At 39.0% G+C, this 15,061-nt stretch overlaps 1 protein-coding gene across 1 annotated transcript; it reads right to left on the minus strand.

The window, feature by feature from the left end:
- Nucleotides 1–576: 576 nt before the first annotated feature.
- LOC116061576 (heparan sulfate glucosamine 3-O-sulfotransferase 2-like) lies at nt 577–6,598 on the minus strand. The gene is made up of 2 exons (XM_031315852.2): nt 5,731–6,598; nt 577–2,702 (listed from the first exon to the last, which is right to left on the minus strand). The coding sequence occupies exons 1-2, from the start codon at nt 6,216–6,218 to the stop codon at nt 2,084–2,086; spliced, it is 1,107 nt and encodes a 368-aa protein (XP_031171712.1). The 5' UTR covers nt 6,219–6,598; the 3' UTR covers nt 577–2,083.
- Between the last annotated feature and the right edge of the window lie 8,463 nt (nt 6,599–15,061).

Raw genomic sequence — 15,061 nt, forward strand, 5'->3', positions numbered from 1 at the left:
TGGCTTCCATGACACTATCAGTTATTATGTTCCCTCCTCTTCTTCTTTAGTTTTGGCCTATGTTTTTTTTTTTTTTTGCTTGGCAACAAACAGGCATCACATTTAGGAGCAATGATTCGCCAAACCTTCTTTTTTCCAGTGTAACAAATGTCTTCTGATTTCATTTTGTAGTAATGACTAACTAAGTACTCACACTGCAATAAAACAATCAGGGCCATAGCACGCTTAATTCATTACATTTCTCATGTGGCCCCCCATGGAAAATAATTGTCCACCCCTGCTGTAACTACACTGTAATTACAATGAAAGAGATAGACCTCATACTCTGTGACTACCCAGTTATTACAGTGACAGGGCTGCGTTATTTTACAGCCCACATACTCTGGACTAACACTGTAATAAGAAAGCTTTCTCACAAATTTCCAACGTCCTGATTATAGCGTACCATCACCAAAAAATACTGGCCATTACCTCGGCTCGTATTCCTAATCAAAACACATGTATTTATGTATAGATCACAAGAATATTTTCTATACTGTGTATAATAAACCTCAATTGAGTGAAAGCATGTATAGCTCCCAAAATTACAAAATTACAGTACCCCATTTTTTTTTGCCTTATTACCCAGTAATAATGTTACTATAACTCGTAATCATTAAATAGGTACTCACTTAACACAATTAAATACAATGTAATTAATTAATTTCCTCTTAAACACAAGTATTCCCACTTGTGACATTCCCATAAATAATTACACTTTATTTTAAGCATAAATGTTGTGTTACCAATAACATCATGATGTACGATATGTAATTTGAGTGCCTAATCACACGATAGTCTCCTATATCCCTATTCATGTTTCCCCTTCGTTTTTACAGTATCGTATCAGTCTGGCTCAAGCTCAGACAGTCTAGCTTTATTATTCACACCATGTAGCCAAATCCAAACTTTTCACCACAATCATGTGACATGCAGTCCTAGAATCTATTTGAAAACCTGCCACAACTAGGTGTTCCCTGCTTTGTCTTTGAAAAGTGATTGAAATTCCTTACACCTACGCCCACTCATCCACCACCGAGGCACACAACAAACCTTACAGAATGCAATAAACCTCAAAGGAGATGTTTTTCAGTAGCAACACGGGTGACAGGTGTAAGAACTACAAGTGGTCTAATCTGTTGAAAACCTCAATTTGTCTGACTAGATATGAAAAGGGAGGTATAATACAGAATCAACCATTTTCTAAGAGGTTCACATTCAGCGATTGAAAAAGGGATTCACCATCAAGGTCAAGGTTTCAGCTGAGACAGAATTAAAAAAGATGTCACAAATGTATTTGTGCTTCTGTTTCATTTAATGAAGTTCATGGACAAGCATTGTGGCTAAGGCAGTGATTAAATACTTTTGTAATAAAAATATAAACATGGATTTTGCAAATGAAGCACAGAGAACAAAGTGAGGGGTTGCATGTTACAGCATAAACTAACTTACCCGATTCATGCTGGAAAGAGTGAGACAGAAAATCTTCCACCCTGTATAGGAACTGATGAGACCAACAGTAAGTGCTATTAGGTGGGTCATACTTGCGTTATGGCTTTACATTTCAGATTTACCACCACAGTGCTGCAGCTTAATTCTGCTCTCCCTGAAGACTTCACTGACATTTTCCAAGGTCTGGCTTTCAAGCCCTGCCTTGATTAGTGAAGCAGGTTTTTAGAGGAATTAATCCCATTCCCTGGATTTTTCCCTTTTTTATATAAACTAGTCAGCAAAGGGGCAATCTATCAGCGATAATACAAAGTAACAGTAACAGAAATCATGATCCTGAAGCTGAAATGCCTACTATATCTGGCAACAAACAGGACGTTGAGGCCGGCTGGTAACCGATCATTACAAGTGCAAAAGCAATGTCATCTTAGATTTTGCTCTGCTCATTAGTGTCACTAATACCGCTTTTGCCGTTTCACTCAAAATTTGCCTGGAGACTGTTGATAGCCATGTCACGTTAATGCAGGCAAACCATTTTTGAATTTGTGGAATACATAAATCTTTCTTCTACCATTCAAAAATATCTCTCAAACCTCTACTCCCACTTGAAATCATGACCCACCATTTCATAAAACTTGACATTGTAAGGTCTATAGAAGTCTCGCAGTTGCTCAATAGCATCTCTGTCTATCTGCACATGAGTTCTGCCCTTGGACTTGCCCAGGCAGCGAGGCGAGCCGCTTCTCTCCGGCTTCTTAAGGCAAGGGAAGCCCTTGGTGCGGTTGAAATAGAAGTGTTTGTCTGTGACAATGCGCTTTAACCCAAGGAAGTCTTGCATCCGAGCCAACTCCTCTGCCGGGTCTGTGATAAGGCGCTCTCCGCTCACAAAGTGAATCTGAGCCAAAGGAAAGTAGCGGAGCCAGTTCTCGAGGTGCAGAGCGTACAGGCCGATCCGAATGGCGTTCCAGGACGTGTCCACAATGCCCAGGCTCTGGTTTCTGAAGGCCAGATCCTGGAAGCTTGGCAGGTCGGGAGTTTTGGTTAAAGTCTGAGTGTAATCTGATATTGCACGAGTGACGGGGTCACGCACTACCACAATGAGCTTGGTATCTCGGGACATGGCAGAGATCCGGCGTGGCGTCTCTTTTGTCACAAAGTAGCTTGGTGTCTTCTCCATCGTGATTTGGCTTTCAAGAGTCCTTGGCATTAAACCTCTGAATGAAGGATGAAAACATAAAGTAAAAATTCCAGTAAGAGAAAAGTTTCTCATTTACATTCACATTACTGTAAGTGCATTTTATTTTACATTTTCTTGCTGTTTTGAATTGCTCACATCACAACAAAGGCTAACAGATTCAGACAGAGGACACAACGTCCTCACATTCACTCTGTCGAAAGGCAAAAAGTTTGTATTAGATGTCTATTTAGGGCAGGATAACACAAGTGAGGTACAAAACCACGCGAACTGAGAAGCTCCAGTTTGGACATGAACCCAGATTCTCCATGTAAATGATAATAGGACGCAAAGTCACAGTAGTCTGTTGTCACAGGAGACTTGTCTTGCCGACAGCTCTCCTGTGCATCAGCCCAGCATGGTTCAAGAGTAATAAATCATGCAAACAGAACACATACAGCAGAGTGACTCTGTTAAGATACTTCTGGGTCTTCAAACTAGGCCATTGTTGTCTTTGAAAGAAATGATTTGAAAAGGTATGCCTCACAGGGTAAAAGTTTGAAGTTTGATTGGAAACCAAGGACAGAGTTCAAATAGAGCTTGATTAACTAATTTATCATAATATCAGAAAACGGTTTACCAATGTCCATAACACTTAGGTCCCAAGGTGATGTCATGAAATGCCTTTGTTTTATCCAACCAGCAGTCCAAAACCTAGAAAATAGTCAATTTGCTATAATGCTTGTTGTCAAATTTCAGAACATTAAACAAGCAAATGTTTGGATTTTGTACTCAATTTTTCTGATTGGCTTAATTTAATTATTTCAAACCTAATTTAGTTAGTTTAATTAGTGTGTTAACAACGCTCACGTTCATGTTCATTAGTTGCAAACAGATACGTTCAGTTCAACGTTCACCAAAAACATGAGCACGTTCAATGAACACGCTCTTTTAGCGCATTCGTGCACAACGCTGACCAATGTTACGATCCTACACACAGTGGCTTTAACTTGTGAATTTGGATGATCCATTTGATGGCTACTTGACTGTCAAATACAAGCAAGAAGCAAGCGATGCATCATGTCACGTCTGCTGGTAACACTATAGCTAAATGACACTATAAAGTTGATTGATTGAGTTTGTGGTGCTTACATTTTTCGAAAGATTTAAATCTAAAACAACCTGTGAAATAACTGAATTTGGAAGTACCCAGTGTAGCCTTTAGCACTGCTCTGACCTGTTATAGCATTTCTTAGAGAAGAGGGACCAAGTGTGCACACATCCAGGCAAAAACACTGAGGTGCAAGACAAGAACACTTAACTTCAGGGGACAAAGGAGGTCTGCACACTGTTAGGCTCCAAATAAATCATTTATTTCTTTTTTACTTTTAAGGACAACGTTTCGATCTACAAGATCTTCCTCAGGGATTATTGCATTTCTTCTCATTTGCATAACGAGAATGAGACTAGTAGTACTAATAGTGTGGCAAGGGAGTTTCCTGAGAAGCAACTGTTTGTTTTGAAATCAATCCTCAAAAGTCAGTGAGTTGGCATTTGACCTTTTCTTGCCAGCTTTGACAGCTGACAATCATTGTACGGTAATAGGCGAGGGTTCACATCTTCAGGACACATCCCTGAGATAAACAGTCCGGAAGACTGCCAATTAGCCGAGATACTTTCAGTTTATAATTATTTTATACTGATATACATCCCTTCTGCAGGCTGCATGACAGCCACTCATTAACATGTGTGTTTTGTGCATGATTGGTTGTCTGCATGTGTGCATTATATATCATGACTAAACTGGAACATTTCTGGTCTAAATCTGTAATTAAGAAGATTAAATAATGATGTTGATGTTTCATATGGGATATAGCCTAGTGTGTGTGTGTGTGTGTGTGTGTGTGTGTGTGTGTGTGTGTGTGTATATATATATATATATAACTGTAGTTAAATATGCTTTGTGTAGCATTTTATAAATGAATCCTGTACTTCAACGTTCATTTTGAGATTAGTTTAATTGCCACATACAAACAAGACAATAGCTCAGAGGCCTGCCAGCAACAGCAGGCCCACATGCTGCAGTTTACACTGTTTGCCTCGAGAGGTTGGGTTTTATGAGAAATCTGATTATTTGCTCTACAGTACATCAAAACAAGAGAGACATTTTTCTGCCGATGTAAACAGAGCTCAGGCCTCCAAAGTTTCCTGCAATAAGAATGTAAAATGAGTCGAGAGACTGCAGAAAACACATCCAACATGTTTACCCACCTCAAAACACAACGTACCAAGGGCGAGGGAGGGGGAGAAATGCATTTTTGACACTAAACAGCTGATTTCATGTGAAAAGTGCTTTTCATTTTCAGAGGCACTTGTACAACAATAACTGGCAGGAGACAGAGGCCACCATTTGTTTTAGTGTTTGCCTTTCTTTGAATTATTTGAATTTTTTTTTGTCAGGGAACACCCTCAAGAGTAGATGGGCTTATAAAGCCTTTTTTATTTTAAAGAAGAAAAAGCCACACTATGAAAAACTACAATAAGACTCACTTTAAATTCCAATTGGGAAATTTGGAATTGAATAAGAAATCTGTATTGCCCAAATTTCGTCATCATCATCATCGTCATCATCATCATCATCATCATCATCATCATCATCATCATCATCATCATATAACCATCATTTGACATTATTTTATATTATCATTATTCAGTTAGGGAACAGGCCTAACCAGAAACATTCATTTTAGGATACAAGCACAAATGACCACCTTAAATGTCCAGAGGCTCCCAGGGGTCTTTGAGGGCCTCAGACAAATGAAAAGGCCACACTTTTACTAATTAAGGCTGATGATTACTCATCCCTCTTACTGAACTGCAAAACAGTCACTGGTGTGATTCAGTTATAAAGTTCCAAGCATAGAAACGTTTGCAATTAATCACCATTTCTGATTTCTTGGCACAAATGAAACTGTAATCGTGTTGCCATTTGCAAGTTATATATTTTAAGATTACACGACCATTGGGACAGGTGTACATGCACCTGTGCATGCGAGACATGCTCTTACCTGTACCACTCCAGGCCTCTATCATAGTTCCTGTCGAAGAAGTGTGTCTCGGTGCCAGCCGCTCGCACGTCGGGGTGAATCCTTATGAACTCTAGAACAGCTCTGGTGCCTCCTTTTTTCACACCAACTATGATGGCGTTCGGTAACTTTTTATTGCCAAACTTTAAGTTAGTCATGGGAGGACTGGGAGTGTCGATGTGGAGAGTCGAAGGAGGTCGTTGGTCGGTTTTCAGCCGAGATGCCCCAACGCTGCTCGGTCTCGCATCCAACGGCAAAACGCAGGATTTCTGAATGCGCCTTTTGGCTCCATCGGCCAGGACGCGCTGACAGCTGGAGATCGGATCACCTGCCTTTTGCATGATGGTGTCGGCAGGGAATAATGCACAGTAGCACAAATAAGAAAGGAAAAGGGATAATAAGCAAATGGATGTTCTTGTGAGCCGGTGCGAGAAGGGAAGAAGTCGACTGAAGAGGAGCACGCATGCCATATCTCCATGGATATGAACAGTGCATGGTTTTCTAATTGATTTTGCGTTCCGTCCTTTCTGATTGTTTAAGTCGCTTAAGTGGCTCAACTGTCCACTGTCTCCAAAGCAGACAACAAAATAAGACAACTTCCGCGTCTTGTCAGTTGGCAGTCAACACTTCCATCACTTCATCGCGGAGCATGTTAACACAATCCATCTGCGTCCCATCTCTTCAGGTCATTGAAAGGCATCCTTCACTGCGCGCTGAGTTCGAAAATGTCACCCTCCTGTAAAACTCCTGGACGTCTCCATGGTCACCCCGCACGAGTGAGAAGCAGTGGGAGTGCGCTCTCTGACAGCTTTAAACCGGCTGAGCGACAGAAACATACTTCAACACGCTGACGTCACAGCATCTTTGTATTAAAAAAAAAAAAAAAAAAAAAAAAAAGGACCCAGCTCTCTCCTCTCATTCATCTGACTTTACTCACTTCTCATCGTGCAGGTTCCTTTTTTGGCACACACATACAGCTGCTGCACAGTCAACATTGAAGCTTATTTTCTTCCATTTGAATGCACCCCTCCCAATATGTGAATCCAGCAAAATGAGATTCGGTGTACAATTTGAATAAAATGTGGCTGATGTAGGAGGCAAGGATGAAGCAACACTTATGATCAAAATAGAGTTGTGATATTTCATCTGAAGATTAGTCCAGACACATTTACACGAGCTGCAAATCAAAACTTCAGGATGAAACACATCCGTAAACATTTATAATTTATTACTTCCTTGACCCTGCAGTATTCCATTCAGAGGAAGCCGGGTCATCCCGTGTAGTTTCCTCTTTTCTGTTAATGTGACCTCAGATTACATTTCTGGATATTGGTTTTATTTTATGCTTCGTCCACTAATGTCCAGTGTTAACTTTGTATCAGCTACTGTAGTTGTCAGTTAAGTTTTAGTCAGTGTTTTAGTCAGTGCTTAAAATCAGTCCTTAAAGTGCTAAAAAAAAAAATTCCAAATGAATAATTCAATGACAACTGGGTGAACTCCATCTACTGATGATGATCATTTAATAAAGCTCCAGAAAAGCTACGTTATTAGACCTTGTGATAAGATTGGTTTCTCAGCAGCTGGTTCAAAAATAAACCTTAAACCTCAGAATAGCTCTCAGCTTGTCCAATGTTGTTACTCTACCATCTGCTAAAATGGTTCCATCTTCTCAAACGAAAATATTTGCTGGTTTTCGTAGTCCTATTTGATAAAAGTAAAAAGGATATATTTGGGTTTTAGACAAATAGTTAGACAAACCCAGACTTTTTTTTCACTATTTTCTGACATAACCAAATGTATTTATCGAGGAAACAATCACCAGATGAATAGATAATGCATGTAAGTTTCAGCCCTAGTACTTGGCATCAACAACCTCTTTAATCAGTATTATCAATTGTTTTGGTCATTATGTGAGAACTTTAAACTGCAGTAATACATGTATATGATGTGTTTGTATTCTATTTCATAATTGCATAACTAAATATTTTCACTTGATTCCCACTATGACTTGACAGAAAAACTACTCTCGATCCTCAAATGCTGCTGGTGAGAACAACAAACAACGACAAGACAAGTGTGCCCAAATGTGTTCATTAACTTCCTTTGATGATGCACTCATCTTTCCTGTTATGTAATATGTTTTGTTGTTGTCTGTCTTGAGCTTGCAGATAAGAAGAAAAAACTCTGACTGAGTTGTCAGCCCTCTTCCAGTTTCTTGAAGGCCCCTATTTTGGAAACCAGAGCATGGCCGGGTTGACCTGCTTGGGGGACCCCGGGGCAAAACTTAGCTGATGAGCCCCTATTAACCCCCTGTTACCTCCAATCTGTGTTTCCTGCTTTACCCAGTTAGTAATCCAGCCCTGACCCAGAGCCTGCATTCTCTTGCAGCCTCAAACCAGTAATCTTTGTCTTTTTTGATATCACTCCCTTCCAAACAGAGGAAGTGTTTGGAGTGTTAGTGTGAGCAGAGAGTGCAAGGAAAGCCATCGCTCTTAGTTTTCTCATGACTGATACAAATGTAGACAAGCCCGAGGACGAAACAGAAGAGGATAAAAACTCCCCGGATTGCAGAGACGCATGGGGAGGAGTTGAGGTGCCACAGCCGTGCTCCCGCGGGTGTCTGTGCCCAATCTCAGAGGCCTCTGATTAAAGAATGATTTATAGGGGCTGGTCGGAGAGGCCCGCTCAGCAATCCGTCTAGTGAATGAGATTTTTCCTCAGGAAGAGGGCGGGTAAATCAAACCTTGGGGCAAGAAGCCTCCAAAGCTTGGCGATGGGGCTCATTGATTAAATGTTATAATCACCTCTGCTGAGTGTCCGGCTTGTTTCTGCCACTTGTTTTTTTTTTATCGGGGATGCTGCCTGATACCTTAAATCAGTTTAACCTTAGTTTAATTTACAGAACATATGTCTTGTTTTAGGTTATTACAGAATAGAGTGTCATACTGTTTAAACACTGTGACAGAAGAACAATGTGGGACAATTTATTTCAATGCTATCGTATACAGATCATATAAGGAAACACGGCCCCTGTAGAAGACACTTAAAAATAAGGCAATTGTTAAACTGTGAAAAGAACAAAGATTGTAGCCTTTATTTTTAGAGCAATAATACATTTTGGAAAACAGAGGATTGTTTTTAAGCACAAGTTTACAACCAGGAAGTCTTGCACCCGAGCCTGATATGACATGATGTAAGTTTATGGAAAAACAAACTGTGTGTCTGTGAAAGCTGAGTGCCCTTTTCTTAATATTGCTGCTCATCTTTTGGAGATCACTGAATAAAGGCCATAGTTTGCCCACTGACCACTCCATCAGCAGCTTTGCTCATTTGTCAGAGGTAAGTGAAGCCTGAGGAGGAAACGTCAGCTCGTCCTGACAGTGCAGATACAGATGATCCAGACAACTTTACATTACAGATGGGTGAAGAATCACGCCCACGGATACAGTTAACACCCCCTATAGAAACAGTGCACACACTGCACTGTTTTGTTTGGTGATTGCAGTGATGTTTGTGTGTCAATGTTATAATATGAATATAACTTGAAAGAGACTACGCGAACGAAAGATTTATTCCTGACCTCAGGCAGTCAAGTGGTGTAGTAGTCCAGATGCTGGCAGTATGAACAGTGATGCTGAAGCTGGAAATATAAACCAGTACATTTGGTAGCCTATCTGAAGCTGCTCCGTTGACAGTGAAAAGAAGACGTACATCCTGTAACAATCAGAGGTAAAGAGCTGCTATAAGTAGAACATATTTGTGATGATAGTCAGTTAAGGAAACCTCCAAAATGTCAGCTTTTCTCAGCTTTAAATATGTATTTTGCATCTTCAGATTGCCTCCTTTTTCAGTATAGCTAATAAAATGAGGCAGATGTCAGCACACATTATGTTTGAATTAAGACAACTCTAAAAATCTGGTATGCCATAAATCTTTAATTTCTGAATTGACATATTGCTTTGAAAAGCTACTTTTAGTTTCAATTGCTTTTACACTTCATCTGTTAAATATACAGTATAGGGCTACGCAACCGTGTAGGCCTAACAACAGCAATTACATCCCGATAACGTCACAACGTTGACACCTGCTGGTCAGATCAGGGCATTGCACCCACGGTGCAATTTGATCTGAAGTAAAAGTGAAAGCTTTCAAGGCCTAAACAGCGGATTTCCTGTTCATTTCAGAGGCTGGTGCATCGCGGAACAACTACAATTCGATTATAAATCGGCCCAAACTGTAAGTATACTCTAAATATTTAATGCTTGTAAATCATTGAAGTTATGCTAAATGCTACAGAGCTACAACCGACGTCTTGGACGAATGGTTTTAAACAATAGCTTATGTCTAAAAAACGTTGAAAACATTTCCCCCACCCTGTAGGCCTACTGGTTTTGTTGCATCTACTTATGTCATTGCCTTTTATAAAACCCTTTAAAACTGTTTAGGCCACTATTGGTCATTGGAAAAGTTAATGATGATTGTGGCCAATCAAAGTTAACCCTTGTGTGGTAACATTGGCTTTACCTCCTCATTGTTTGGGGTCTCACAGGCGCCACTGCTGTAGGCAGGCCTGTGTGTAAAAAAACCCAACAATAACTGCAAAATCAATCAATTTCTCCTTTAAATATTCAAAGTATTGAAGTGGTAACCCAAAGGTGACAAAATATTGACCACAGATATTTTGTTTATATTATGATATTTTATATGGACTATGTATGAACAAATACATATTCCTTATAAGAGATGTACAGTACATTGTCCTGCATAGTACTGTACATACAGCATATTTTGGTCTTTTCTGTTGCAGATGTCAGAAACATGGTATCAGTTCAAAATTGTGTTTGTAAGATATTCTTATAAAAAAGGTTAAAATAACAAAGGTATTAGGCTGATAAAAGTATGTTTAGTGTGTATTTTGAGGTCTCCAAAACAGAACATTAGGGTTAAGTAAAACTTCAATTTGACTCTGTTGCTTTTCTTTTCTTTTTCAGGAAAAATGAGAAGAATTTACTCATATGAAGCTGGAAACACCCTGGGGTGTCATAAGGCATTCCTTCGAAAACTCATCATGAAAGGTGCAAAGGTAGTGGACTCACCTGAGAAGAGTAATGCGATTATTATCTTCTGCCCCATTGTCAGTCGTTATGAGACTGACATTAATTCAGCGTTATCCAGCCTCCCAGGTAAACATGCAGAAACCCAAATGCACATGAAATTATTATACTATGTATTGTTTTTTAGCTGTAAACTATGATCTCATGTTTTTTGTTTGTACCAAATCATTAGGACCTGAAACAGGACATGATAGGACAGTGATTCTGGTGGCGATGCATCACACTTTTGATGAAGACTACACTTTACCAAACCACAGGGAGCAGGGCAACCATAAAAACGTATTCCTTGTGGACTGTCTGTTTTTTGAGACAAAGGGACTTTTGACTTGCCGTTGCAACAAAAAGGCAGTCAAGATGGTGCGTGAAAAGGTAATCACTCAACAAGTTAACATCCTTTTTATATGGTGTAGTATTATATTGGTATATGGTAAGTAACACAATCCATTTTTGTTATATGCAAGGTGGACATTTGTGTACATTTCATGTGTCACAGTTGTGTTACTTCAATATAACAGGCATTGCCAAGAAACAAAGTAATTCTGCTGATGTTTGTATACCTACAACAGTTAAACCTATCTATCTTACAGATTAATGTTGCATTTCAGTTAAGGTTCTTGGACCACTCTCACATACAGCCTATTTTTCTATACATTAAACCCAACAATATCATTTTAACCATGTTAGCAAGAAAAGCTGGAGCGATGGAGCACTATGACAACACCATATTTTTGAATATTTGAAAGCATTTTTTCATCAGAAATATTATATATATATGTAATTTTTAGCTTGAGAATTACAGTATATACCCAAAATACCCACCCCCTATATTTATTTACTATCTGCTGTATAATAGATTATTAAATAGTTTGATTATTTTTCTTCCTTCTTTTTTTCTTTCTCTTTTGCAGCTGAGACTCAAAAAGATTTCCCTATCTGGCTGGTGGAAGGCGAAAAGGTAGCGAAGAAGTGCAAGAAAGTAAGAGACAAAAATAAATCTGAATTGAGAAAAGACCCCAACTAAATCAAATGAATTAAGAAGTAGGGAGATCAAAAATTCAATACAGAAAAAAAGTTAAGAGGGATTCCTCAGATGGCCTCTGTTGGACTGAAGATGACAACTCAAGAGACTCACATAAGCCTTACCTTAACTGCTCTTTATTTGCACTCAGTTTGAGTAATGATTTTGATTAATGTACATTAATGTGATTGCTAATTCATTCTCTTTTTTAAATTTTCATGATTTGCTTCTCTGTTGTTACAGTATATGCCTATGCAGTGTGCTTGTGGGACATTAATTCTGCATCATTGGATGTTTCACTGTTAAGTTATGATTTAATATATAAGCTTTTTAGAAGATAGGATGAGTAAATGTAGGGTTGTAAATTCCAAAATAAAGCAATCTCATGCAAACACACTTATTCTGGTCTTTGTGAGCCGGGCTCACTTTTCAGCAGCACCTTCTCACTGAAGTTCTCATTTGGACATTCTGTGGTCCCCTACTTTTGCACAAAGGCCCACAGGAAACCAGGTGGAACTGGAACAGAGGTGGAGCTGCAGAGTCCAGGCCCCTGCAGTTACATTGATCCTGTTATCATTCATCTGACTCTTCCACTGCTGATCACTGTGAAACATTATATGCTTGGAGCTGTGTGTAGGTTATTAGCACCAATGCCAATGGCTTGCACATGTGATACACAGAAAATATGAAATGCGTTCAAGAGAAAAGTGTTAACAAGACTAAAAGTCTATAGCAACAGTAGCGTTAGCAGCTCTATCAGGCTGGACTTAGGCACAGTGATGCTTTGAGTTAAATGCTAATGTCAACATGCTAACATGTCCACAGTGACAATGTTAACATTGCCACAAACTACTCCGACTACTATTTCTAGTCACTGTTACATTATCTTTATTGTGACTATTACTGCCACTGTTCATCACACCCCCAACCGGCACCGTCAGACACCGCCTACCAAGAGTCTGTCCGAGGTTTCTTCCTAAAAGGGAGTTTTTCCTCGCCACTGTCGCACTAAATGCTTGCTCTTGGGAGAATTACTGGAATTGTTCGGTCTTTGTAAATTATAGAGTGTGGTATAGACCTACTCTATCTGTAAAGTGTCCTGAGATAACTCTTGTTATGATTTGATACTATAAATAACATTGAATTGAATTGAATTGAATTGAACATGCTGATGTTTAGTAAGTATGATGATGTAGCCTGTAAGTGTAACCTGTTAGCATGCTAATATTAGCCCACACAAAGTACAGCTGATGCTGATAGGAATGTCATTGATTACACTGGTAAGTAGGCTTATGGACACATTTAAATTCAACTCGATAATGACGGTAATTTGGATTTGGGAGATCAGCAAAGTCAATCCATCCCATTGTTGAGATATTTAAGTGTGGACCAAAGTTGCCGACCGACACACCTCTTACACGCCTCTTGCACACGAGCCCAACAAAGTGCTCAAGTGAAAAGGTGACAAGACAAATATTTCAGTTATCTGACTATAATGAGTGTCTACCAAAGTCTCAAGAAGCACACTTCAGAAATCAGTGGGAAGCCATATTTATCTCAGGTCTTACCAGTTAGGCTGAGTCACTTCGCCAGTTAGAACTTTTTGCTATTATATATTCAATTTCAATTCAATTTTATTTATAGTATCAAATCATAACAAGAGTTATCTCGAGACACTTTACAGATAGAGTAGGTCTAGACCACACTCTGTAGTATAGTATATATGACATTATTGTTTATCTGAAAAACTACAAAAAATGACCTCCTTAAAGCAATATGTAATACATCAAGTCAACTGCATGTTGTACATTCCAGCAGTTATGCTAGTTTAGCTATTTGTAACACTAGATTCTCTGGGCAATGCATGTGTTGTGGTGGTCTGCCTTTGGTTTTTGCAGCCAGCGGTGACTTTGCTGCCTCCACTTTCCTCTGCTCCTCGATTTGATCGAGGTTACTTTCATGAAGAAATTGTATGCTTGAATAAGAATGCTTTGCTAAAGTGTGCAAATTCTGCTGAAGCGTCAGCTTGGCACAATGTTGGACCTGGGATATCTTGTAAATCGTATGATGGTCTGATTCTTTGTGTTGCTGACTTTGTTGATTCATATGAGCCTGGAATAGTAATCTTTTAATACAATATGTAATGCTCTTCTTTCATGTATTGATCCTCATTTTTGTCCAAACCTTTCTTGGTCATTTTTCTTCTGTGCATATTCAACATCTTATAACATGACTGCGTTTACCTGCATGCATGATATTATGATGCATTGTGCACCTGGTTTTTGCTTGCTGTAACATCAAGTTTCTGACTGTTTGGAGTACCAGTCATTTATCTTTGAGTTCTCTGCTGTAAATTCACTGTAATCCCAGTAGAGCCGTTCTCCCTGCAGAACTTTGATAATGAGGCTTTTTAGTTTTCTTCTTTTTTACTTCTTCAGGGTGTCGGATTGAGGTTAGGCTATAGACTTTTCCGTTTCTGTAGTTGATAAACACAAGATTGGCCACACTTTAATAGTGTCATCAATCTCTCTGTGTTTTTGGTAGCTCCTACTCAATGGATCTGCAAAACAACAGAGCTTGGTTTCTATGTGGGAGCAGCTTTTGAATATCAGTTAATACATTAGAGGCAAATGCTGGGGCTGTCGTGTTGTAGTAATCTTGATAAAAGGACACTTAACTGTACATGCATCCACGTGTCATGTTATTTCTTGATAAGATCAGCATCAACAAGTCTCCCATTTCTATAAGCAATGGTTCCACATGTTAGGAAATATGCTTATTCACTTTCTTGCTGATGTAACATGAAATAATAGTGGCTTAAACAGCTGAGAGAATTTATTTCTGATTGCACTTCACTCCTTTGCTCACAAGATGGCAGTTGAAGATGACATTTTCTCTGCATTCGAAGGCCTACGTGAACAGCAGCCTCTAGATACTCCATTACAGACAAACATGTCCACAAACTTGGCTCTGAAAGTACAAATGGACAGAAAATAAAACAATATAAACATTCCACATTAGTGACAATGTTGTAATACAAGGTACAAACTGTATGTTTACGGACTTTACGCTATTAGAAAATGGCTTTCATGGGAAAAAACATTTAAAACTGAAAATTCTAAATTCTAGATCTTCATGATTTCACAGCTCCATTTAAAATCAATTTTCGAAATAATAGTTC

The sequence above is a fragment of the Sander lucioperca genome, chromosome 22 (genome assembly GCF_008315115.2).
Source record: "Sander lucioperca isolate FBNREF2018 chromosome 22, SLUC_FBN_1.2, whole genome shotgun sequence".
NCBI lineage: Eukaryota > Metazoa > Chordata > Actinopteri > Perciformes > Percidae > Sander > Sander lucioperca.